Here is a 26,333-nt window from a genome sequence, read left to right as displayed (position 1 = left end):
GAAAAGGCAGCTTCAGATTTCAGAGTACAGTAGGGACAATACAGACTTACATGCTCCCAGGTTAAGACGTCAGGTGTTTGGAGATTTTTTTTTTTGTCCCTCTCTGAGGCTTAATCATAGTCACCTAACATGTTTAAATAGCTCGTAATATTATTGCGGTGTGATTAGGAAGCAGAGGCTGACATTGAAGGATAGTCTCGAATTGCAGGGGATTCGGGGTGCCCGAGACCCCCACTGGGGAGCAGATCCATTCCACTTTGTGGGGGAGGGGCCGGGTCAGGAAGCTCACAGGTGGTTCTAATGAGCCGTTGAGATTGAGATCCACTGTTCTAGGATAAGCAGTCAGGTAGGTAGGGAAATGGCAACCCCAGCACGGTTTCCATGAGGGAAAGTTCATGGGGTTTACTAGAGACAAAGTGGGTGGTTACTTGAAGATAATGTCGGGGGGCGGAGAGTTCTGAGGAGGGAGATCCCCCTCCATGTGGCTGGCTGGAACATGGCACACCGTTCAGATTGTATGAGGAAACATCAACCAGATCATCACTGTTTTGGTTTGATAGGGCAGAACCGGGGCCAACAGCAATTCTGAGGAGCGGACTGTAATGAAGATGATATTAGCTATGATTAGTAAGCTGTGCACAGTATAGGGAACTTTTCTAAGCTGTTGCATGTTTTAACTTACTTACCCTCACCTACCCTATAAAGAGGCAGTGAGAACCGCCTCTCTGTGTTCCCGGCACAGAGAGGGAAATTGGCATGGTCTGATGTCCGAGTTTGCCCTTGAGCACCACTAGCTGCATGTGTTTACAAGACGGTTGGAGAGGAGTTCATGCCGGTGCTATGGGCTGGGAGAAGTTGGAGGTAGACGTGAGCAGGGAGGGCCGAGAGCATGAGTCGCGGGAAGAGGGCAGAAGGAACAAAGTTGCGGCATCTCAGAGTAGATTTAATGGTAGACTGTGCAGCAGAGTGCAAGGAAATGCTAAGGCCACACCTTCACTTGCCATCGCTCATGGGCACTATAGGAAACTAAGGAAATTATTCTGAAGCCTTGTTTAATGGATTTTGCCCCAAATCCCCATCAGAAGGGAGAGATGGGTCATGGCTGCTCTGATGCATTGGTTTCCCCGTATTTTTTCACCGGAATAACAACAGTTTGTGCCGGGATTAGTTCCCCCTCTTAAGTGCTTAGTTCAGTTTCAGACAGACTAGAAAGGAAACTGCTCCCCGGAGTCCTGCTCCCTTTCCTTCGTTGTGTTGTTGTCTGGAGGCCTGGAAGACACAGAAGCAGCGGTCCTGTGCAGCTGGTTCTCTGCTGTTTGCGATCTGAGCAGGGGTGGGGCCACAGAAGTGTGGAACTCCTTTCCTCCAAGGCCATCGAAGTGCCTCTGAATGAATGCATGTTTATTTTGCAGGAAATGCTGCTTGGGCGATGGCTACTTCCAAACCTGATATTTTGATTATACTTTTACAGAAATTGATGGAGGAAGGAAACATGATGTACAAAGTAAGTGGTTTCGCCCTTTTCTATGATTTGGTAATGGCCTGCAAGCAGCCTCTTCGTTTGGTGTATAATGGACGTGGCTGTGCTACCGCACAGAATTCACACAGCGTAGCTTTGACAGAAGTTCTGAGAGATGCTAACCTGGCCTCACGCCCAGGCTTTAATATCTTAACGGCAGAATCTTCAAGGTGGAAAGCACTTCTCATTGTGTTTGAAAACCATTATTTCTGAATGACTCCTGTGGCTGTACCGGTGACTTACGGCCTGAAGCCTTGGAGTGGAGGCAGAGTTGCTTCTAATTGAATTGGCACATCATACAGGAGACTCCTCCGTGCACAAGGTCACGAGACCCACGGGAAGGGGACACCCAGGAGACAGTTTCAGGAGAAAAGAATCATCTCCCAAGCCTTGGGTATCTTATTTTAATATCTATAAGCTTCTGGAATTTGACACTGTTTCTAGAGATATTTTTACTGAAGACAACGAAGTAATATATAACACTCACGTATATATTCTATAATATATGATATATTATAGAATATATAATATATATAATATATGTTATATAATATATAACACTCAGTTTCTCAAGAGGCTGACTTATTTTTTTTTCCCATTTTCCCTTAGGAAAGAAAATATGATTTCCAGATTAATCAATATGACTTAAAGTAAATTTTCTAAAATAAGACGTCAGTTCCGATCAAAATCAAACATTTACTGGAAAGAGCTAGAGAGTAAATATTTTAGGCTAGGTGGTCTCTGTCACAACTATTGAGTTTTGGTGCTGTGGCACCAAGGAAGCTACCGATAATACATCAATGCATGAGCATGGCTGTGTCCCAATCAAACTGTATTTGTAAAAACAGGTGGCAGGCCAGATTTGACCCGGAAGCTGTAGTTTGCCCCGTTTAGATAGATGCTTAAGCCATTTGCGTAGATCACTATTCTTTCCATGTCTGTGATTAAACAGAATTAAAAGATTATGCAAGCAAAAACCTAGATTTATGACCATTTTAATCCTTTTTACCATGAGGCTGCTGCACTTGTTATGTTTTAGGTTTTCCCTCTTCTTTTTTTTTAATAATAACAAACAAACAGGCATATAGCATGACCCAGCAGGGTTCCCAGCTTGGAATCAGTTTGCAATTGAGTTCAGAGTGTGTATTGTTGTGGCTTTGAAGTAGTTTTAATGTGAATTTTGGTAGGCAATTATGTTAGAAATACCAAGCCATTTCCAACAGACTTCATACCTGCTGCGCGACGGAAATGACTGAGCAAATGGATTTCTTTAGCCTTGAAAATGACTTGCGGTGCTGTTCTGATTTTTTAAAGCCCATGCTTTAGTTCCTCTTAAAAGAAAAATTATTATTCTACAGCAAGCTGTAGGTTTATCCACAAGACTCGACTTGCCATAGGAACTGCATCACGTTTCATCTGATTTCTATTACACTTAGCATTAAAATATCTCTAGATGAGAGATGCATTCATGAAATGGTTTTCAAAAATATATGAGAAGATAATCTGATGTGTTACAATTGATAGTTATCAGTTTGGCCATTTACAGACACCTTCCTGTAGAACCGGCTTCGCTCTTGTTGTGTGAAGCACACACTGCAGACAGATGCCTGTGTGGACAGTTACTGCTGGTTAGTGCTCTGGTTCTGTCTACAGCACTTCCTCGGCAGCACCCTTTCGACACGGTTTTGGTGGGGGTTCGGGGGGAGAAGAACCTCTCCAGGATCTTCAGGGTGTGGGAGCTTATTCATCTTGGAGCTTCTGGTAAGGGGTAAATGTCTGATTTTGGGATCCTAGAAAGGGAAGATGAAAGAGGCAGCCCAGAGGTACCAGTATGCCTTAAGGAAGTTTCCTCGAGAAGGACTCGGAGAGGACATGCGACCATTCAATGAACTGAGAGTTTCCCTCTATCTCAATTTGTCTCGCTGCCGAAGAAAAACAAATGTAAGCTGTGCTCCCTTATTCCAACCCTTTAGCAGTAGAATGTTTCCACAGTGGTGAAGGCCCTTCCATAGACCAACTCACAGGACCTCCGATCCAATTTGTGTACACATGTCTGTGAACCTGGCATACAGGAAGCTGCTTCTCTTGGGCAACCATCATTTGATCCCTGTCACTACCCACCTCTCACAGATGCTGAGAGAAGGCACTTGGGTGTAGGTTCCTCCGCTTCAATGAGAAGCAAATGCAAACCGCCCCTCCAGCCCATCCCAGCTGTGTAATTGCCCATATTGTCACGAGTGGCCCATCCCCAGATTCGAAAGGAAAGGGCATGGGATAGAGTTCCACTCCAATGTGTGATAATCTACCTAGTGCTCATTCTGTTTGCTTAGACCCTTTGCCAGTAACTGTTTAATTTGTAATAAATAGTAGCTAACTTCATAGTTAATTTGTAATGAGTAGCTAGATTTGTTTCAGTACTTCTTTCTTTCAGCTCTTTTTTCTCCCTTCACCTCCGACCACCAAATCTATTGTCCTGCTCGCTTCTGTGCCCATATATTCCGCCTTCCTACCTGTCAGAGGGTGAAGCGTGGGTGCCCTCTCTGAAGCTGGTCCTCCACCAGTGTGCTGGGCTCCAGCCTTTTGGTGCACTGCTTCTCCCACTGCCCTCCTCTCTCTCTCCTGAATCATCGATTCTTGCTTCTCTATGGATTCTTCTCTTAAGAATATTAATAAGCGTTAACTAGCTCCTAACTTGAAAACAAAACCAAAAAAATAAACTTACCTTTCCCTTCACCTCTCTCTTGTGACAGCCCAATTCTCTGCTAACCTTTAGAGCAAACCTCCTATGTAAAAGTTGCCTGTGTTCACGTTTCAGTACTTCTTTTGACTCATGTATTTAAATATTGACACCAGGATTTTGGCATGGCAGAAGAATTTGCCTCCAAGGCTCTCGAATTGAAACCAAGGTCTTATGAAGCCTTTTATGCCAGGGCAAGAGCGAAGAGAAATAGCAGGTACTGTCTGGGGTTGGATATATGACTAGAGAGGTTTTCTTGTGCTTCTGTGGTATTAAAGCTGCTGGGTGACTTTGGGACTTCTGATTCTAAGCCTCTCGTCCCGTTTAAGACTAAATTGGTAGCTTCCAAGAGGCACAGGAGCGGATATTGTTAGCAATGGCAAAACATGTATTTTCTCCTGACATCTCATTAACTATTCCACCACAGCTAACACTTAACTACAACATAAACTTCCTAGATTAGTCCATATTATTGGTGAAAGTGCCAGCTAGAGACAATAAAAGGAAGTGGTGGGGAAGATGGGAGGAGTCATATAAGATTTTTAAGATAGAGGTGGGCATGGTGAGACGGGAGGGCAAAGAGAACTGTAAGAGGATTCTGACGCCCACTGATTTATGCCCGTTCTCACTCCCAGCCCAGGGGTCTTTACAGAGGTATCAGGCCCTGAAGCTGCACAGATCTGGGTTTAGAATTCAGCACGCCCCCTCAGCTGAGTAACTCTTGGCTAGTTAGTGGGTCCTGTCTACCAGAGCGAGTGTTCAAAATTCACTCAGCTACCTTCTCTTTCCTTTGAGCAGAGCTATTTTATGAATAGTTACATTCAGAGCATGTGCTTCCACGGCTTGTAATTACATCTTCTCTTTTACTATAAAGGCAGTTTGTGGCAGCTCTGGCTGACTTGCGGGAAGCTGTGAAACTCTGTCCCACCAACCAGGAAATCAAAAGGCTCCTGGCCCGGGTAGAAGAGGAATGCAAACAGCTCCAGCGGAGCCAACAGCAGAAACAGCAGTGCCCACCCCCAGCCCCACCCAATGACTCAGATAACGAAGAGGACGCCCCGACCCCTGGACTAAATGACCACTTTCATCTTGAGGAGGCTGAAGAAGAAGAAACTTCTCCACCGGAAGAATCCATTCCCTTGACTCCCAGGTCCCAGCCACCCTCGGCCGTCCCCTCCGCATATATCCGAAACCTTCAAGAAGGGTTACAGTCCAAAATAAGACCAGTCTCACCACAGAACAGGCCAGGAATCCCCAAGCCCCTGAGGGAGCCTGGCGCGCAGCCAGGGCTGGTTATGCAGCCCACCAAGCAGGCGCAGATAGTGAAAACCAGCCAACATCTGGGTTCTGGACAGGCTGGCGTGAGAAACGGTAGCACAAAAATTCAGGTCTCTTCTCCGAATCCTCCGCCAAGTCCCATGCTGGGCAGAATCTCCGCTACTCCTGCTGGCGGCAGAAGCCAGCATTCAGAGGGAACGGGCGCCTTCACGGTGGGGGCAGGATCTGGCCGTTTTGGGGACCGCGCAGGCCCCAGCCACAGTGCCCAGCTGCAGCACGCGGAGAGCGGCGCTGCATATCCTTTGCCAAGCAAGATCAAAACCGCAGAGAGGCTTCTGTCTCACGCCTCCGTGGCCGTGGATGTAGCCCCTCTCAGCCAAGGTGGGCCAGTGAGCTGCAGCGACTTGCGACACCCATCCTCCCTGACCAGCTCAGGCTCCTCCGGTTCTCCGTCGAGCAGCATCAAGATGTCAAGCTCCACCAGTAGTTTGGCTTCAAGCAGCAGTTTTTCAGATGGCTTCAAGAGCCAAGGGCCAGACACTCGGGTTAAAGATAAGGCTGTGACCCAGCTACAGAGCGGCACCGCTGAGCACAGACCACGCAATACTCCGTTCATGGGCATCATGGATAAGACCGCGAGGTTCCAACAGCAGAGCAATCCTCCAAGCCGCGCCTGGCAGTGTCCGGTCCCCGAGGGGCTGCTGACGAACACGCCCTCCGCCGCGGGCCTGCCGCCCTCGCACTCGGAGAAGCCCTCCCTCAAACAAGCAGCAGGATATAACAGCCAAGCCAAAACCTGTTCTGTTTCTACTCTGGGTGGAAGTGTCCCCAATGGGGCACAGGTGAAGGAGCTAGAAGACAGGAAGTGCCAAGTCCCAGCCCACTGTCAGGACACCAGGATCACTAAGACTGTTTCTCATCTGTATCAAGAAAGTATCTCTAAACAGCAGCCTCATATCAGTAATGAAGCCCACAGGAGTCACCTTCCTTCAGCAAAACCAAAGCGATCCTTCATAGAGTCAAACGTGTGAGCCTTCCAAGCGACCCATTTGTAGATTTTGGGAAACTGTGTTGGCTCCTGCTGGTCACGATGGTTTTTTGGTTTTTTTGTGGTTTTTTTTTTTTTTAATGAGAAAAATTATTTTTAACCATATAATTTTTTTTTTCCTTGGGGATGGATCGGCTACCATTGATTTTATTTTAAATGTGGGAGAAAATTTCTTTGATAAATAGCCAGAAGGCACCGTAAATAACAGTGCTAACCAGAATCCCAAACTACAATTAGTTCTGCCCGTTAAGTTACAAATTGAAGATAGCCAAGAAGACATTAACTCATGCTTTTCTCCTATGAAGTTTTTATCACTTTTCTCCTAGCCTTTGCCATGTGGTAAAATAATATTTCATAAAGAATATAAATGTCTCGTGATAGGTTTAACTCATGACATAATATCCAGATGATGTATTCTGAAAAAGATGGAATTTTCAAGTTACAGTTCCATTGAGTCAAATCCATATATATATAAGACCTAAGTGATTTCTAGCTGAATATGTGTGACTATAAATATTCTATAGCTGATTTTTTTCTTTAATGAAAATTACAAGAACATCCAAGTATTGTTCCCTTGATAGCAGTTCCCTGAAGAGGATTAAGCACTTATTTCCATGTTATGGTTCTCATTAAACACATTTTTATAGCACCTTTTTGGAACTATATTCCCACCTCAAGGTGTGTTAATATTTGGAAACAGTATTAAGCCATTTGGAATCATGATTGGAGGTCACGTTGGATTTGGGCTAAAATACTAAGAATATAGCATTCTTGGTGACACGTAAATTAGCTCTCTACTTGTTCCTAAACTGCTTTTTAACAATGATAGCACTCCTGGAACAAACCTCCCAAGGTCCTTTCAGGACAATATTTAATTTGGATACCTAAGGTCTGGTCGGTTGGTTGCTTTTGTTTTATTATACATTCATTGCTTTATGGTCACATGTTGTACATAGTAAATAGCCAAGTTGTATTCAGACTTGTAAATATAACTATTTCAAGTAGTTAATCTTTAAAAAAAAACAAAGTCATATATCTGCATGTTCTTTGTAAGCTTCATCCATGCTGGTTATTGCACTGAACGGTATAGTATTATGGCATGTTAACAGTGTACCAGTCACGGCACTTTATCTCATTTATATGAACACCTTTGAGGTGCTACTTAAGTCCAAACTGATGTATTATTAATTTGTAAAGATAAGGTACAGGAATGAACCTTAGTTTAAAGGTATTTTTATATGAAAATGGTGTGCTATTGAAGGATGTTCAAATGCTAGTTTGAGAGAGGTGGGAGTGTGCTTGTTTTATATGTTGGGGTGTGAAATTTATTTTCTAGAATTGGAGAGGAGGAAGTTCTATATTTACAGAATGTTTTAAAAAATGAATAGTTGTAATGAAGTTCCTGTGAACATTGTTATGGTTTTGTACGAATAGGAATCTTCGGTGTCATTCTCCAACATTTGTTCCTGTTGTATTTTGTACAGCTTTACCATTTTTTTATAGGCTTTTCATGAATTCTGCTATAACTACTATGGCTTATTTATTGTTTATTGTTTTCTTTAATAATTGTGGAAGTCTTACTCTTTTGTTATGTAGTTTGTTTCTGCACAACTACTGTACTTTTCCATATGGAATAAAGACTATTAATAGAATTTGTTTTGCATTAAGTGAAACCATGGTTAAGTAGAGAATATCCTGATGAAAACTATCTGCCTCGCTTTAATCCTGAGTGATTTTGTTACTTTAAATAGTGAAAACTCTAATTTTACAGAACTACCAAATGCATATTTAATTTCATTTAATAATTTCAAAACAAGGGTGACAGCTTCTAGAAATCCCAGAATATTCAAGGGTCAAAATTAGTCTTTTTGCCTGAAATAGGAAGAAAGCACGAAGAAGAGCATTCTCTACTTTTCTTACCTATTCCAGAAATCTTGGTGTGTGTTTTTACTGGCAACAGGGTATCTTTAACTTTCAAACATTATGGCAACACACTGAGTTAATACGGAAGTTGGATCGTCAGCGCATTTACATTATCCTTCAGTTTAAAGTGTGTATTTGTCTTATTATCCATGTATTTCAGTTTCAAAGTAGTGTGAATGAGAGTGTGTTAAATTGTGTTGTACTGCCATAAAATCCTGACTTGGAATCGTCAGCCTAAGTATTCCCTGATCCTGCTGCAAGTTATTGTCTGGTTATTGCTATTACTAGCAAGGCTAAGTAAATATTTTAAGTCCTTCTTTAAAGGTATATATTTGAAGATTAAAAACAGTAAACTGGGTGGGAGAGAAAAAGTGTTCTTTGCTAACAGATAATTCTTGGATGACTTCTAGGGAAGCTGCTAGTGTATTAGTAGCATTTATTATGTATTCAATTATGATTTTGATACATTCTTAGTAATTATTTGGTTCAGTCACCCCAGAAAAAAGTAGTCTCCTTGGGAAGCTCCTCGTCTGTCCTGAGGACTGAGCAGTGGACAGGTGAGTGCTGTTCCCAGGTAGTCCTGAGGGGACGGTAGGGCCTGGGGAGTGCAACAGAGGGTTTGTGTGCCGTCCCTTCCTATGGGTGGTTTTGGATTTGGGTTTTTTTGTTTCTCTGTGTGTTTGTGTGGAGGAGGAGTTGTTTGGCTTTGGTTTATTTGTGTACAAAAACAGAAGTACTTCACTTTGGTAAATTATTGTTATCTTACTTTTCAGCCAATTTAACAAACTATCTTGGTGAAACGTAGAAACAAAAATCACCTTCTTTAACATGTTTTTAAAAAATAACCAATCTTTTACTGTTTTTCTATAAATAACTTTGATTTTTAGTAATTTTTATGTCAAAACCAGCCAGCCTTTTTTGGAAAGTAAGTCTATTACTTTATCCAAACAAATATTGGGTCAAATGGTGGACTCTATCAACTGAAAAAAAAAAAAAAAACTCTTGCTAGAATTACGTTAGCAACCCTTCTCTATAGGATATGATAGAAAAACACCTTCGAGAACATGTTCCCAACCATTTTTTGTCCTCGTAAGTAAGAAGGTGAGAAGCATGTGTAGTATGGGGGAAAAAAATACTTTTCTAGAATCAGATTTTGAATTCTAGCTATAACACAAAAGGAAACAAAATTCAGTAATACATTAGGATGAGAGAAATTGTACCAAGCAGCAATTATAAAGAAAAGGCATTTGGAGATTTCTGTGGTAGCTAGGCTTTCCACCTTTCTGTGAACATATAGCGTCTCAGCTACAAGTGTATAAAATATAGGAAAAGTCTGACTAAATATATAATGTAATTGCATTGCTTTTCTCCTTTTATTTGAGAGATTCAAAATTTTTGAACAACCACAATGACGATTTGGCAGATAAGCACACTGAATCTGGGACCCTGCTTGCACGTACTGTTTAGTTGAAATAAGCATTCCCCCTAGTGGCTTCCATTCTGGTAAACAACTGATGACAGGTATGTAAAGTCAATACAACCTCAACTTTCTGAACTTGAAGTTTTCTTCTAAGTAAATACTTTTCAGGGCGTTGTATTAAATATCAGTCTATTGTGTAAAAATCTGTAGTCACTCTAGCTTAAAATATTATGTGAGAAATTTACAAATTCTACATCCTAAAGAAAAAAGGCTAATTTGCCATTACATATTTTTCAGCAAAGTCAATTTAATGTATTCATGACAATTTATTCCATTTAACTTGTATCTAGGTTTTGGACAATGAAGAAAAATATTACCATCTTGAAAATTTAGAATCCAACAGAATTGCTCATTAAATATGTCAGTTATTTTCTCAATTTAGTCATAAACCTACAATTAATTTGCTACAAATTCTCTTTAGAAGGACTCTGAAGAGTTATCAAATCAATGGCTCTTAACTAGGATTTTAAAATCTGTTACATTCTAGGTTCCGATCTTTGATTGTAATGGGATGTGACATATCTAAAAAGAATAAATTTGAGCATTGCAATTTAAAGTCAAAGTAAAATTTTATTGCTCTACAGGTTACGATTTTTTTTCACTAGTACAAAACGGCTTTTAGAGTAAAAATGGAAAAGAAGTTAGATGTGTTATTTAGCCATATATTTTAAAGAATGAAAATAGACAGCAAATAGTGTTTATAGATAACTAAGAAGCTTACCTTTCTTCTTCTGTTTTGCTTTTAATAATGTTCGATTAGTATTTACCTTTAAATCATTCAAATGAGATCACTGAAAAAACATAAATAACACAATATAATATAAACAGTTTTATTTTTGATGTGTCTCTAGCCATCGATTGATGGCCATTTTCAGAGTCCTATTTGGTGTAAGTACCACTGAAGGAAGAACAAGATTTGTCATGGGACTTGTACGTTTCTTTTTGCTTATCCAGTTTTCCATTGCTTCCTTTTCATATGAATAACCATCTAAACAAAAACAAAAACACACACAAATTATTTCCAGTGTAGGAAAGAGAAGTTAGGATTAAAATGAGTTGGGTATAAAAACTCCATTGCCAACGCCTTTATCGTGATTTAAATGGTATTCTTGTGTTCTACCACTACTCAAATATTTCTGCCACAACACCCTAAATTCTACCATTTAAGATGCATTAAGATTCCACAGGTTACCTTGAACTGTGTCAATATTTTACTACTTTTTGAACACTACAACTGAAAAAGAACCCTGTGAAAAATTCAGATGTAGCAGAAAGAAACAAAGGAAAAGAGCCAGGTAGAGTGCTACTGAAGGTACATTAGAGCTGTTAGCTATGTGTGTAAATTAATGTGGCTAAAGATGAGAGGCAAGAGCCTTAGGAATAACACAGCAAAACTTTCCGAAACATTGAAAAGTCAGGAGAACAGATACTGAGCGATTACAGAACTCATCCTACTAAGGACCTGACAGTAAAGGGATTTATGATGCAAAAAACAAACAAACAAACAAAAAAAACGTGGGCTAAAGTTTTTAATACCGTGTATATCATGTTCTTGCAAAATTTGTTGCCTTTGCACATATAAAGATTGGAGTTTTTGCTTCACTACACCTTTTAATTCTGGTAGCTCTTTCTCTTAAACTGAAAATCTTAGTTCCTAATTACATGTATACATCAACCTATTTGCTTTGATCTACAATGCATACAACTGTTTCAAACTAGCAATGCCAAAATATTAGTAACATAAAGATCCACTAGGGTTGTCAATTGCAATACTGTGTTTGGAAATCACTTGACAAAATTCTTGTTTGATTATGTTACCAACTTGACATACAGTTTGGTCTATTTGCTTCCCTTTTTATCCTCCCAATTTTTAGAGATTGGGTTAGTTTTCATGATTTATTTTAACTTTGTAAAACTTCTAAGTGGTTTCAAAGTAAAAACTATAAAACAAGGTAAGTTCAGAGGAGTCTATTCTATTCTATCTCTGTTCAACTCATGTTCCCTCCCTTCCCTTATAGATAATTCTGTATATTTATTTTACACATATGCATTCTTACATAAAAGCTAACATACTATTTTGTATCTGGTTCGTTGGTTTTTTACTTAACTATACCTCATTTGCCCCCACAGTACTCCACTGTATGGAGGTATTGGACATATGGGTTGCTTCTAATCATTGCCTTCTACAAATAGTGCTGCAATGAACAGTCTTACCATTTAGGGGGGAGATTACAGAAGTAGAACTGCATCAAAGAGTAACGTATATTATTGTGCTATGTACGCCAATACTTCCATAGGAATTCCACCATTTTTTTATTCTTACTAACAATGTTGATGAGAATTCCTTTTCCCCAAAACTTCACCAAGAGAATATGTTGTCAAACTGGATTTTTACCAGTTTCTCGTAAGTTTCAGGTGCACAACATAATGATTTGATACATACACACAGGGTGCCAGAAAAATGTATAGATTTTAAGAAAGGAAAACTGTATGTAAAATTGTAATACTCAATTTATATCGATAACTAAAGATGAATACAAGTTACATTTGACTTCTATAATCACAAGAGGTGCTCAAAGTGGTTACCATCACATGCAGACACTTCTGATTACGGTGAACTACTGCTTGAGCAACGTTGACCAAAGTGTCCACTTGAGTACATTTTTCTGGCACCCCTGGTTTATTGCTAAATGATCACAATAGGTCAAGTGAACATCCATCACCATACATCATTACAAATTTTTCCTTTTTTCTTGTGATGAGAAAAATTTTAAGACCTACTTTCTTAGCAACTTTCTAATATACAACACGGTATTATTAACTCTAGTCACCATGCTGTACATTACATCCCCAGAACACACTAATTTTATAACTGGAAGTTTGTACCTTTTGACTATCTTGACCAATTTCACCCACTGCTCCACCTCCGCCCCAACTTTGGTCAACCATCAATCTGTTCTCTAGATCTCTGAGTTCAGTGTTTTGTTTTAGATTCCACATATAAGTGTGATCGGATGGCATTTGTCTTTCTTTGACTTATTTTACTTAGCACAATGTGTTCAAGGTCCATCCATGATATTACAAATGTCAGGATTTCCTTCTTTTCCACACACACACACACACACACACACACACACACACACACACACATTTTCTTTATCCATTCATCCATTGATAGACACCTGGCTTGTTTACATGCCTTCCCTGGTTGTTGTAAATAATGTTGCAGTAAATGTGGGAGTGCAGATTTTTTTTTGAGTTAGTGATTTTGCTTCCTTCAGATAAATACCCAGAAGTAGAATTGCTAGATCATATGACAACTCTATTTTTAATTTTTTGAGGAACCTCCGTACAGTTTTCTATAGTGGCTGCACCAATTTACATTCCCACCAATGGTACATGAGGGTTCCCTTTTCTCCAAACCTTGCCAGCACTTCTTTTTGATAGCCATTTCTGACAGGTGTGAAGCGGTATCTCATTGTGGTTTTGATTTGCATTTCCTTGATGATTAGTGATGTTGAGCATCTTTTCATGTACCTGTTGGCCATCTGTATGTCTTTGGGAAAATGTCTATTCAGATCCTCTGTCCATTTTTTAATCAGATTGTTGGGGGGAGGGCGGGGGGTTTTTTTGTTGTTGTTTTTTGTGTTTTTTTTTTTTTTTTTTTTGCTATTGAGTGGTATGAGTTCTTTATATATTTTTGATATTAACCTTTATAAAATATATATTTTTGCAAACTTTTTCCATTCGGTAGATTGCCGTTTTCTTGTTGGTGGTGGTTTCCTTTGCTGTGCAGCAGCTTTTCAGTCTGAGGTTGTTCCGCTTGTTTATTTTTGTTTTGCTGCCTTTAAAAAGTCATCACCAAGACCAAAGTCAGGAAGCCTCCTACCTATGTTTTCTTGTAGTTTTATGGTTTCAGTTCTTATATTCAAGTCTTTAGTCCAATTTGGGTTGACTTTTGTGTATAGTGTAAGAAAGTGGTCCAGTTTCATTCTTTTCCATGTGGTTGTCTAGTTTTCCCGGTAGCATTTATTGAAGAGACTGTCTTTCCCCATCGTATAGTCCTGGTTCTCTTGTTGTAAAATAATGGATCTTACATGTGTGATTTTATTTCTGGGCTCTCTATTCTTGATGTGTCTGTTTTTAAGCCAATATCATACTATTTTGATTACTATAGCTTTGTAATAAAGTTTGAGATCAGGAATTATAATATCTCCAGCTGTGTTCTTTCTCAAAATTACCTTGGCTATTTGGGGTCTTTTGTAGTTCCATACAAATTTTAGAATTGTTCTATTTCTGTAAAAGATGCCATTATAATTTTGATAGTGATTGCATTGAATCTGTAGATCGCTTTGGGTAGTAAGAACAGTTTAATAATATTACTTCTTATCCACGAGCACAGACTATCTTGCCATTTATTTGTGTCTTCCTCAATTTCATTCCCGAATGTCTCACAGTTTTCCAAGTACAGGTCTTTCACTTCCTGGGTTAAATTGATTCCTAGGTATTTCATTTTCCTTGATGCAATTGTAAATGGGATTGTTTTCTTAATTTCTTTTTCTGATAATTCATTATGGGTGTATTAAAAATGCAACTGATTTCTGAATGTTAATTTTCTATCCTGCCACTTTACTGAATATGTTTATTGTAACAGTTTTTTGGTGGAATCTTTAGTGTTCTGTATATATAGTATCATGTTATCTGCAAATAATGACATTTTTACTCCTTCCTTCCTTTCCAGTTTGGGTGCCTTTTATTTCTTGTCTAGTTGCTCTGGATAGGACTTCCAATACTGCTGAATAAAAGTGGAGAGAGTGCATCAGTGGTCATGTTCCTGATCTTAAAGGAAAAGCTTTCAGCTTTTCACCATTGAGTACTACGTTAGCTGTGGGCTTTTCATATATGGCCTTTATTATGTTGAGGTATGTTCCCTCTCATATTCTCTTTGTTGAGAGTTTTAATCGTAAGTAGATGTTGAGTTTTGTCAAATGCTTTTTTTATACACATCTGATTATACACATAATCATGATTATACACATAATTATGATTATACACATAATCATATGGTTTTTATCCTTCATTTTGTTAACATGGTGTATCACGTGGATTTACGAGAGCCATCCTTGCCTGCCTGGAATAAATCCCACTTGATCATGGTATAATATTCTTTTAGTGCATTGAATTTGGTTTGCTAATATTTTGAAGATTTTTCTTCTGTGTTCATCAGGGACAAGGTCTGTAATTTTCTTGTAGTGTCCTTGTTTGGTTTTCTTATCTGGGTAATGCTGGCCTTCAGTTTGAGAAGAATTCTCACTAATTCTTCTTTAAATGTCTGATTTATTTTTATATCTATGGAATATTACTACTTTATCAACTTTTTACTTACTTCTTTTGGATTTTGATTCCAGATTAGGAAGTGTCTCTATTTCCAGGTTATCAAAGAATTTACCTACATTTTCTTCTGGGACTTGTAAAGTTACATTTTTTTATGTTCATATCTCTGGTTCACTTGGAATTAATTTAGATGTACAGTATAAGTGATGGAGCTAGTTTTATCCTTTTCCATATGGCTATTTAGTTGTCAGAATACCTACCACTTGTTTTAATTAATTTTCCCACTGATTTAAAATTCTGTTTTCATCATTCACTGTATTTCCCAACACATTTGGATCAATTTAGGATTTTTAAAGATTATTTGCCATTGGGCTGTGTATTCATATGCCAGTCCCACATTGTGCTATTTACAGAGGCTTTATAACTTTGCTTTATTTTCCAGGTTATTTGTTGTGTGTTCTTTCCAATGGAACCTAATAATCACCGTCTGAATCTCTAGAAAGAAACCTAATAGTCTTCCTATTTGTTCCAAGTATACTTTACAATGAGGGATGTTTTATAGCTTGCTTTATGTCTGGTAAATTTTGCATACTTATGTCTAGGGATTTGCTTTTGTTATTGTAAATTAAGTCGTCCTGTATACCTTTTAAAAGCTTTTTGTTCTCTCTCAGGCTATTTATTCCTTTTCAAGTTGCTAAATGCCGATCAGCTCTATTAGCTATTGTCTCAACTCCAAACCCATCCATAACGCTGAGAGGCACGCTGGGGCCAGCATACTACACACCACATTTCTGCTCTGCCAGCTGGCTCCTTGTTAAATCCTGGCATAAGATTCTCTAAAGGCAGACAAAACCAGGGTGAAGGCTGCTCCTAGTGTGTGCAGGGTCATGGCTTTCATCTGACACGGGGAGCTGGTTACACTCTCCACATTTATCGGTGTGCTTCACCGTCAGCACTGCCCAAATTTCTTATCCTTCCCCCTTTAGAGAAACTAGCACCAGCTGGGTAGCTCCACCTCTTAGAGGCCTGGTTCTAAGAGACCAGGTGAGGCTCTGATAACCTCAGCTTCTTCCCTGAGTCCCAGAGATGGTAGATGCTTTCTGTAGATACTCTGTTACTACCTTTTTCTTGAGCTATTAAGTCACATGCCATAAATCCACCATTCTAAGCATACAATTCAGTGGTTCTTAGTATAATTCACACAGTTATAAAACCATCACCACTAATTTCAAAACATTTTCATCATCCATTAAAAACACCTTGTACCTATTAGCAGTCAATCTTCCCTACCTCGGCAACCACTAATCTATTTTGAATCTCTATGGATTTGCCTGTTCTGGACATTTCCTATAAACAGAATCATACAACAGGTGGCCTTTTGGCTTCTTTCACTGAGCATAATAATGTTTCTAAGGTTCATCCATGTACCATATATTTGTTCCCTTTTATGGCTGATTAACATTCCATTTTATTTATCCATCCACAGATGGGACATTTTGCTTATCTCTACTTTTTGGCTGTTATCAATAAGGCTGCTATGAACTTTTACAAGGGTATATACAACTTTTTATGCTAAATTCTGTTGGATATGTGGATATATATATATATATATGGATATATATATATGGGTATATATATATATATACACACATATATGTGTGTGTGTGTGTGTGTGTGTGTGTGTATATGTATCTAGGATATATATATTACAGTTTCTGGATCACATGGTAACTAACTTTTTTAGGAGCTGCCAAACTATTTTCAACAGCAGCTGCACCATTTCCCTTCCCACCAGCAATAGTTCTGCACACCCTTATCGGCACATGTTATTCTCCATTTTTTTGATTCTAGTCATCCTAATGGATGGATATGAAGTGGTATCTCATTGTGGGTTTGATTTTTCATTTCCGTAATGATATTGAACATCTTTCTAGTGCTTATTGGCCATTTGTGAATTTTTTGTGGAGAAAGTTCTATTCAAATCCTTTGCCTCTTTTTTAATTTGGTTATTTGTCTTACTGTTAAGTTGTAAGACCAGTGTGAGTAGGTAAATAGACAGCAGATCCTCGAATAACATCATTCATTTCGACATCCTTTAGTCATTATGTTGATGAGATGGCACAGGACCTTAACTCTTGTGTATGTCAATTAACCTATGGTAAAAAAATTGGTTTTGTTATGTCATTTTGTTTAAAGTCACAGAACCTACCAATCTATGTTGAGGTACTCAAGTTTTTATAAAAAGCCGAGTGTGATGAACCTCAGTCTTACAGGGTGCCATCACACTGGCTGATTACTGACAGATGTGCATGTTAGGATCACTGAACTATTGTGAGTTCAGTGACAGCTGATTCATTTGCCACTAGGCTAGATAAATCTGCCAATAGCATGTTTTTATCTTCCAGGTGAAAAGGGCCCACTTTTGTTAATTTCTTAGTAATATTCCATTGTAGTGACAATACTGTTTGTGCTCTTTCTGGTGGTGGTATTTACATATGGTTATGAATGTCTTCTGTGTTCAAAAAGATGTATTTTCTATTTGGGACTGAGAGGTATGATCCAAGCTCTTACTGTGCTGTCTTTCTCCCACAGCGTCTGCAGCTTCTGCGTCGTGAGTTCTTGCTGTGTTGGGGACTGTATAGCTAGTGATGGTTGTCTTCAGCATTACATAATATCCTTCTCTTGTTAAGTTTGGGGGGGTCTTAATTCTACTTTTGCAGACATATGTAACCCCTTCTTTATTTTTAGTTGCAATTATCTCATTTTTGCCTATCCGTTTCTTTCTAAGCTTTCTGTACCCTTGTTTTAGGTTGGATTGCACTTTGTTAGCTAATCTCAAATCTTTTGTCTCTTTAGGATCATTAATATGTTTGGTAATAACAGTTCTAGCGTTCTTTTTTATATTTTTATAAATCCCATAGTTGGATTTCACTATAGTAGGAGCTGGTTTCATCAATTTTGATGCTTAGGGAAGTTTGTATTGATCTACTGGTTAACTTTCCACTAACGTATTTTTAAAGAATATTATTAATATACATTGGTTCCTCACTATAAGTAATAAATCCAATTAGGCTAGTATTTTTCTCTCCCTCAGCATCTAAATTTCAAATAGGGCTTTTACTCAGTTAATAATCAGCTTATTCAATTTTTCATATTCTCTCCCTTTTTGAGAGGTGTATTATATCTACATTGTTAAAGAATATTGCCATCATATAGTACTTTGTTACCTTTAATTGCATTCCTTTAAGTAAGTGAATAATGTTTCCTTGCCTACTTATGAGTTCTCAGTTTCTTGGGTGGTAGCAGTGAATAAAATGCTAAACGAATCTATGGTACAGGTTATCTTCCGTAGGAAAGTCAGTTACACTGGCCAGTTAAACACCCTAGGTTTAATATCAGCTTTCCATGGTATTGTGAAATAGTGATTCTTTGAAATAATCAAGAGTTTTCTACTGATGACAGAGAAAGCAGGACTTCTGAGTGGATCTTATTATAAGGTTTGAAAGTGTTCTACCAAAGTTCACCCCGAAAGCAGCAAGAGGGAGTATAAGAGATTCAAAGCAAAAACCACTTTCCCAGCCCCACATCCATACAGAGCCTTTCATGCATGAAAACAATGAAACATTACTGTAATCAAACAATTGCAGCTGACAATATTGATACTCCTGCTTTTTTTAAAGCAACTAGAGTTAGCTTATTTGAAATCAAACCTGTGTTACCTGGGGAAAAACTGACAATTTTTAAAGAAATAATATTGAACGTAATGTGCACTATATAACTAAGTTTGCTTGTTTTCACTACCTTTTAAAATTTTCACCCAAACAGTACCATCAAGACCTGTACCTGATAGTTCTAGGGAGTAAATATTTTGTAAGCTCCATTCACAAAATTTTATTTCAAAAATCAGTTCAATACTTAGATGAATACCAAAATAATAATAGCTATTATTTTTAAGTTACCCCCAAATTTCTTGCTACAGGTTCCAATGGCTTCACCCTAGTGAAAAGTCTTAGCTCAAAGAAAAACCCGACTTCGCCCACTGCTGCCCACCTGTGGTCCTGGGAAATGGACAAAGCAAGTCCAACACCTCTCTAGAGCCAAACACCCTCTTCCCACACTGGAATTCAACTGCAGATGAACAGACAAAGTAACACAGCCAGACAACAAACAGCATGATTAGCATCCTACAAACCTTAGAAAAGGAAAACTAGTACAACCTGTGAGTATTTCTAAAATAATGAAAACAATATACTATAAAAACATTAAATACTCATACAGCTAATTGTATATCATTAGACTGACCCAGAGCACTGTTAACTTATATTAATTCATCTAATCTGCACAACAACATTATGAAGAAATTGATGCATGGCCTAAATGGCTTTCCAAGGTCACACAAGTAGGGAGTGACAGAGCTGGAGTATAAACCCAAGCAGTCTGGCTGTAGAGTCACTCTTCAGTCACTGAAATTTAGAAGACAATCTCAGAGAGAAGGTTGAATAGGATAACACAATCAGAATAGATGGCTGGTAGGTACGTCTGAGAAAATTACCTAGAAAGTCGTAAGAGATGAGGTATATAGAATGAGAATGGCTTAAGATTTTCCAGAACCGATAAAAGGCATGAAGTTTCATTCAAGAAGCACTATGAGAGAAAAATACATAGCAAAGAAGAAACTGAAACAAAATATCAGAATTAAACTGACATTACACTTGCAACAATTGAAGCCAGAGAGTGTATTCTTACTACATAATTAAGATAAAACTGTGAAATTTTTAAGAGAAAAAGCAAAGTGGTTAGGGAGGGTTTATTAGGTTTTCACAATTCCGAAGTGATGAATTAAGTGTGAACACTGATTTTTCTAAAAAGATGTATAAATGAATTAACATTTAAATGTTCAGTATAGACCTGAAAGGAATAAAGGACAAGAACAGATGAAATGCCTCACTAGTAGTGGTCATTTCTACTCCTCACCCCACACCCCAAATTAACATTTAGTTTTCCTGTAATTCTCATCAAAATGTCAAGATTTCATCTTGTTGCATAACAAAATTATTCTAAAATTTAAATGGGCAAAAATTGGACAAGCCAATTTTTAACTATGTTCACCTTTCATTATTCTTTTTAAAACAAAATTTAAACTATAACTGCTTACCTAGCTGTGTAAATAAGTGTACCTGTATATACTATGAGCATTTTTTTCTGTAGAATTATTTGCAGAAAAATGTCTATCAACAGAGTAAGAGTTAATTTACGGCACAACATACTATGAAACATTGTCCTGTAGTGGAGAATGACGTAGTTCTGAATACATACTGACAGGGAATCCTATGTGATACATTAAAGTAAAATACACATTTTTCCAAAGTATGTGTCATACCCCATTCGTTATAGGACAAATTATAAATGGGTAGAAAAATATCTGGAAAGATACACCAGAGTACAGAAGGTTCTCATTTTCAAAATATAGTTTGTTTTTCACCAAGCACATGCTGCTTTCATAATTTAAAAGGATAGATGAATAAAAATACTGTAAGAATGCTGAGATACTGGCAGAAACAGGCTTTGGAAATTTTTCTGAGGCAGTTAATTCAGTACATATAAAGTGCAATGCCTTTCAAAACAACAGGGGGAAAAAGCCAAAACAGACACATGATCAATTCAGAAAAATTCAGGAAAGGGGAACTAGAAGAAAGGAAAATAAATTGTGAACATATGCTGGCAGGAATTATCCCAAATGTATCAATCACAATATAAAGAAATCGGTTCAATTCTATTAAAGATGAAGACTGAGTATTTTTCAAAAATTAATTCAACTGTGTTTTCCACAGGGAACACCGCTGAAACGAAATACCACAAAGAAAAGCTAAAAATAAATGGATAGTGACACTTCTGGGGTTATGCAAAGCGAAAAAACCTGGTCCCAAAAGGTTATTTACTGTATGATTCCATTCATGTAGTACTTTTGAAATGACAAACTGTATAAATAGAGGACAGTATGGATGGAAGTGGAAAGAGAACAGGCAGGTGATGGATGTAGTTAGTTATAGAAAGGCAACAGAAGGCATCCTTGTGGGTCCGAACTGTTCTGTCTTGACTGGTGGTTGGTACTCAAACCTCCAAAAGGGACAAAATTGTGTAGAACTTAACGCACACATGTAAAACTGGGGAACTCTAAATAAGATTTGTGGATTTCATCAGTGTTGCCAGTTGGGAAACTGGGCAAAGTGTACAGGATATACTCTTAGAACTTCACATGAACCTACAACTGCTTCAATAAAAGTAATACAATTTAAAATAAATGGGTGATACCACAAAGGTTAAAATGAAAGACACACTAAATGTAAATAAGGCTATGGAGCAACTATTAGGTTGGTGCAAAAATAATTGCAATTTAAAAGGTTAAATTGCAAAAACCGCAATTACTTTTGCACCAACCTAACAGAATTTTCATACACTGCTGGTGGAAGTATACACGGATTCAACCACTCTTAGTAACAGTATATCTATGCCTAGGAATATACCCAATAAAAATGCACATGTATGATTTGCCAAAACTCATGAATAAAGGCTCAGGGCAACACTGTTTATAATAGCCAAAAATGACCATCAGCAGAATGGAGAAGTAAATCATAGTACATTCACACATAAAAATTAACAGATCACTGCTTTGTGCAACAACATGGATGAATCACACACACGATGCTTAATGAAAGAAGTTAGATCCAAAAGATACTTTGATTCACTTTAGATAAAGTTTAATAAAAATATGCTTATGATTAACCTATAATGTTAAAAGGATATTGATTACCCTTGGTGAAACTGTTTATTATGTGAAAATTCAAGATGTACACTTATGTTTATTTTAGGAAAAGACTGAAAGAAATAGGGCATGCAGCTATAAACAAAAATAAAGCAAGAGAGCGAAGGTTAAAATGAGACAAAATACATTAAATGATACCAACAAGAATATTTTGAGGTGATAAAAAAATGCAAACCACTAAGAAGAAAGAACACAAATGTAATTTGATAAACTAACCTATTAAAAGCTAGATTTGAATTCATAAAAGCCTGTGGTTAAAAACTCTCCTACAAAGAAAACTCTACACCTAGATGATTTCACTGATAAGTTTTATCAAACATTTAAGGAAAAAAAATAATAGCAATACTACATAGACTTGAAATATGAAGGAGAGGAGCACTTAACCAATTCATTTTATGAGGCCAGAATTACCCTCATACCATGTCAGACAGACATTACAAGAAAACCACAGCTAATATCCCTTATGAACACAGATACAAAAATACTACAAATATTAACACATCAAAGCCAGCAATACATAGTAAAGAGGATAATTGAAAACCCAAACACTCCACAAAAAATCTGTTATAACAAATTCAACCAACTTGCAGCATACAAAATCAACACACAAAAATCATTTGTGGTTCTATACACTAACAATGAAGAGTTTAAAGAGGAAATTAAGGAAATTCCATTTACAAATAACATCACAAAGAATTAAATACTTAGGTAAATAAATGTGAGCAAGGAGGAGAAAAATTGTACACTGAAAACTGAAACACTGCTGAAAGAAATTAAAGATACAACTAAAAGTAAAGACATCTTGTGTTCACAGATTGGAAAACTTAACTGTTGAAATTCTCATACTATCCAAAGCAATCACAGAGTCATTGAAATCCCTATCAAAATCCCAGTGATGTTTTTTGCAGAAACAGAAAAACCCATCGTAAAATTCATATGAATTCGCAAGGGATCCTGAAAAGCCAAAACAAAGCTGAACAATTCACACTTACTGATTTCAAAGTTCCTACAAATTGACAGTAATCAAAACAATTTGGTACTGGCATAAATATAGACCAACCATAGAGAGAGTCCAGAAATAGACCCTCACATGTTAGTCAAATGTTTTCAACAAGGTGTCAAGGCCATTCAATGAGGGAAAGAACACTCTTCAACAAATAGGGCTGGGAAAACTGGATATCCACATAAAAAGAATGAAGTTAGACCCTTACCTTATACCATATACAAAAATTGAAATGGATCAAAGACCTAAATGTAGAAATTAAAACAAAACTCTTAGAAGGAAACATAGGGGGAATGTTTCATGACATTGGATTTTATAATAACATATTGAATATGACATCAAAAGTACAGGCAATACAAGAAAAAACAGGTACTGGACTTCATCAAAATTAAAAACTTGTGTATCACAGGACTGAGTGAAAAGGCAACCCATGGAATGGGAGAGATATTTGCAAATCATACATCTGACAAGGGATTGACGTCCAGAATATTCAAAGAGCTCCTATAACTCAACAATAAAGAAAACCAGTCTGAAACATGGGCAAAGGAATTTAATAGATTATTTTTCCAAAAATATACAAAATGACCAATAAGCACATAAGATGCTCCTCAGCCTAATCATTAGAGAAATGCAAATCAAAACCACAATAGCACCTCACACGCATTAAGATAGCTATCAAGGAAAAAAAACAAACAAGTATTGGTAAGGATGTAGAAAAAGTGGAACCCTTTGTGCATTGCCAGTGGGAATGTAAAATGGTACAGTTGCTATGAAAAATGGCATGGTGATTCCTCAAAATATTAACTACAGAATTACTATATGACCTATCAATTCCACTTCTGGGTATATACCCAAAAGAGCTGAAAGCATGGACTTGAGCAGATACTCGTACATGTTCATAGCAGCATTACTCACACTAGCCAAAAGGGGCGAATAATCTAAATGTCCATGGTTGGATGACTGGAGAAACTAACATACAGTGGAATATTATTCAGCCTTAAAAAGGAAAGAAATTCTGACACATGCTACAATGTAGATGAACCTTGAAGCCAAACACAAAACGACAAACACTGCATGATTCCACTTACGCGGTAGCTACAGCACTCAAATTCAGAGAGACAGAAAGTAGACTGGTGGTTACCAGTGGCTTGCGGAAGGGGAAAATGGCAGCTGTTATTTAATGGGTGTAGAGTTTCCATTTTGGAAGATAAAGAGTTCTGGAGATGGAGAGTGGTGAAGCTGCACAACATTGTGAATGTATTGAATACCATGGCACTGTACACTTGAAAATTGTTAAAATTATTGATTTTGTTATATGTATTAACACCACACACACAAAAATCAATGAATGTAATTGTGGCAGGCAGGATAATGACCCCACAAATATGTCCACGTCCTAATCCTGGAACTTGTGAATATGTTACATGGTTAAAGGGAATTCAAGTTGCAAAGGAATGAAGGTTGGTAATCAGCTGATTTTAAGACAGGAAGTCATCCTAGATTATCCAGTGCAGCCCGATATAATCTCATGAGTTCTTAAAAGCAGAGAAGAAAAGTAGGAAAGTGGGTCAAAGACATGCAATGTGATGCACAGAGATATAACCCGCTGTTGCTGGGTTTGGAAGATGGAGAAAGAAGGCCACAAGCCAAGGAACGTGACAGCCTCTGAAAGCCAGTGGATTCGTTCCTATTGCTTCTATATCAAATTATTACAAACACAGTAACATAAAACAACACAACTTATTATCCTACAGTTCTGCAGATCAGACTATGACGTCAGTTTCACTGGACTAAAACCAAGGTGTTGGCAGGGTGGTGTTCCTCTGAAGGCTTTAGGGGAGAGTCTTGTCTGCCTTTTTCAGCTTCTAGAGGCCTGAATTCCTTGGCTCACAGTCCTACATCACTCCAGTCTTTGCTCTGTTGTCACATCTCCATCTGTGACTGACTCTCCTACCTCCTTCTTTCACTTACAGGTATCTTTGTAATTACATTGGGTCCATCCAGATAAAGCAAGAGAAATCTCCCCATCTCCAGATCCTTAATCACATCCTAGATGATCAAAGCTGCTCTTCACCATGTAATTATGATAACATTCACAGGCACTGGGGACTAGGGCATGGACATCTTTGAGAAGCCATCATTTTGTCTACCAGAGCTGGGAACAGCCCTCAGTGTACAGCCAGCAAAAAGACAGGGGTGTCAGTCCTACAATCATAAGGAACTGAATTCTACCAACAACCTATAAAGGAGCAGAAAAAGGAGTCTCCCTGAGAGCCTCCAGAAAGGAACAGAACCTGTCAACACCGTGCCTTTAGCCTGAGAGACCATACTGGACTTCTCACCTACGGAAATTTTCTTCTAAGCCACTAATTTTGTGGTGATTTATTAGGGCAGCAACAGAAAACTACATAATCTATCATGTTATAGGCTAGAGAAAAATCATGTTATTTCAAAGGATAAGCATTTTAAAATGTCTTGGCAACTTGTGATAGAAGGGAACTTCTTTAACTTGATAGAGGGCAACTAGTATCATACTTAATGGTGAAAGACTGAATGCTTCCCCCTAAGAGCAGGTAAAAGTAACAATATCTACTCTCACCACTTCTTTTCAACACTGTACTGGAAATTCTTGGCCAGTGTAATAAGAAACAGGAAAAGAGGAGAGTGGGGGAAACGACTCAACAACAACAAAAAAATAAAAATCTAATTTTAAAAATGGGCACAGCACTTGAATACGCATTTCTCCAAAGATGATATACAAATAGTCAATAAGCATATGAGAAGATGCTCAACCTCACTAATTATTAGGAAAATGCAAATTAAAAACTACAATGAAATATCACCTCACACCCATAAAGATGGTCACTATAAAAAAAATAGAAAATAACAAGTGCTGGTGAAGATGTAGAAAAACTGGAGCCTTGTGCACTGTTGGAATATAAAATGGGGCGGCCCCTATGGAAAACAGTATGGCAGGTCCTCAAAAGTTTAAAAATAGAATTATTATGTGATCCAGCAATTCCACTTCCGGGTATATATTCAAAAGAATTGAAAGCATGATCTCAAAGAGATATCTGCACACCCATATTCATAGCTGCATTATTAACAATAGCAAAAATGTGGAAGCAACCCAAGGGTCCATCAATGGGTAAATGGATAAATGAAATGTGGCACATACGTACATACGA

At 37.9% G+C, this 26,333-nt stretch overlaps 2 protein-coding genes across 15 annotated transcripts in view; one reads left to right on the top strand and one right to left on the bottom strand.

Moving 5' to 3' along the window:
• TANC1 (tetratricopeptide repeat, ankyrin repeat and coiled-coil containing 1) overlaps window positions 1–8,273 on the top strand; it is a 219,008-nt gene extending 210,735 nt beyond the window's left edge. For 7 of the 9 annotated variants that reach the window (XM_033112022.1, XM_033112023.1, XM_033112018.1 and 4 more), the window contains 4 exons: window positions 1,413–1,504; window positions 3,314–3,460; window positions 4,373–4,473; window positions 5,131–8,271. In XM_033112022.1, the coding sequence (XP_032967913.1) occupies window positions 1,413–1,504; window positions 3,314–3,460; window positions 4,373–4,473; window positions 5,131–6,565 (1,775 nt within the window). In that variant the 3' untranslated portion in view covers window positions 6,566–8,271. Of the gene's footprint in view, window positions 1–1,412; window positions 1,505–3,313; window positions 3,461–4,372; window positions 4,474–5,130 lie in introns of all 9 variants that reach the window. The other 2 variants (XM_033112025.1, XM_033112024.1) reach the window with 2 other exon arrangements.
• A 2,242-nt stretch (window positions 8,274–10,515) lies between these two features.
• The window catches only part of WDSUB1 (WD repeat, sterile alpha motif and U-box domain containing 1), a 54,574-nt gene continuing 38,756 nt past the window's right edge, over window positions 10,516–26,333 (bottom strand). For 3 of the 6 annotated variants that reach the window (XM_033113083.1, XM_033113082.1, XM_033113084.1), the window contains exon 11: window positions 10,543–10,973. In XM_033113083.1, the coding sequence (XP_032968974.1) occupies window positions 10,816–10,973 (158 nt within the window). In that variant the 3' untranslated portion in view covers window positions 10,543–10,815. Of the gene's footprint in view, window positions 10,974–26,333 lie in introns of all 6 variants that reach the window. The other 3 variants (XM_033113086.1, XM_033113085.1, XM_033113087.1) reach the window with 2 other exon arrangements.

This window comes from Rhinolophus ferrumequinum, chromosome 8, assembly GCF_004115265.2.
Source record: "Rhinolophus ferrumequinum isolate MPI-CBG mRhiFer1 chromosome 8, mRhiFer1_v1.p, whole genome shotgun sequence".
Lineage (NCBI taxonomy): Eukaryota > Metazoa > Chordata > Mammalia > Chiroptera > Rhinolophidae > Rhinolophus > Rhinolophus ferrumequinum.
The sequence above is the reverse complement of the archived record's forward strand: the minus strand, read 5'-3'. Positions and strand labels throughout refer to the sequence as shown.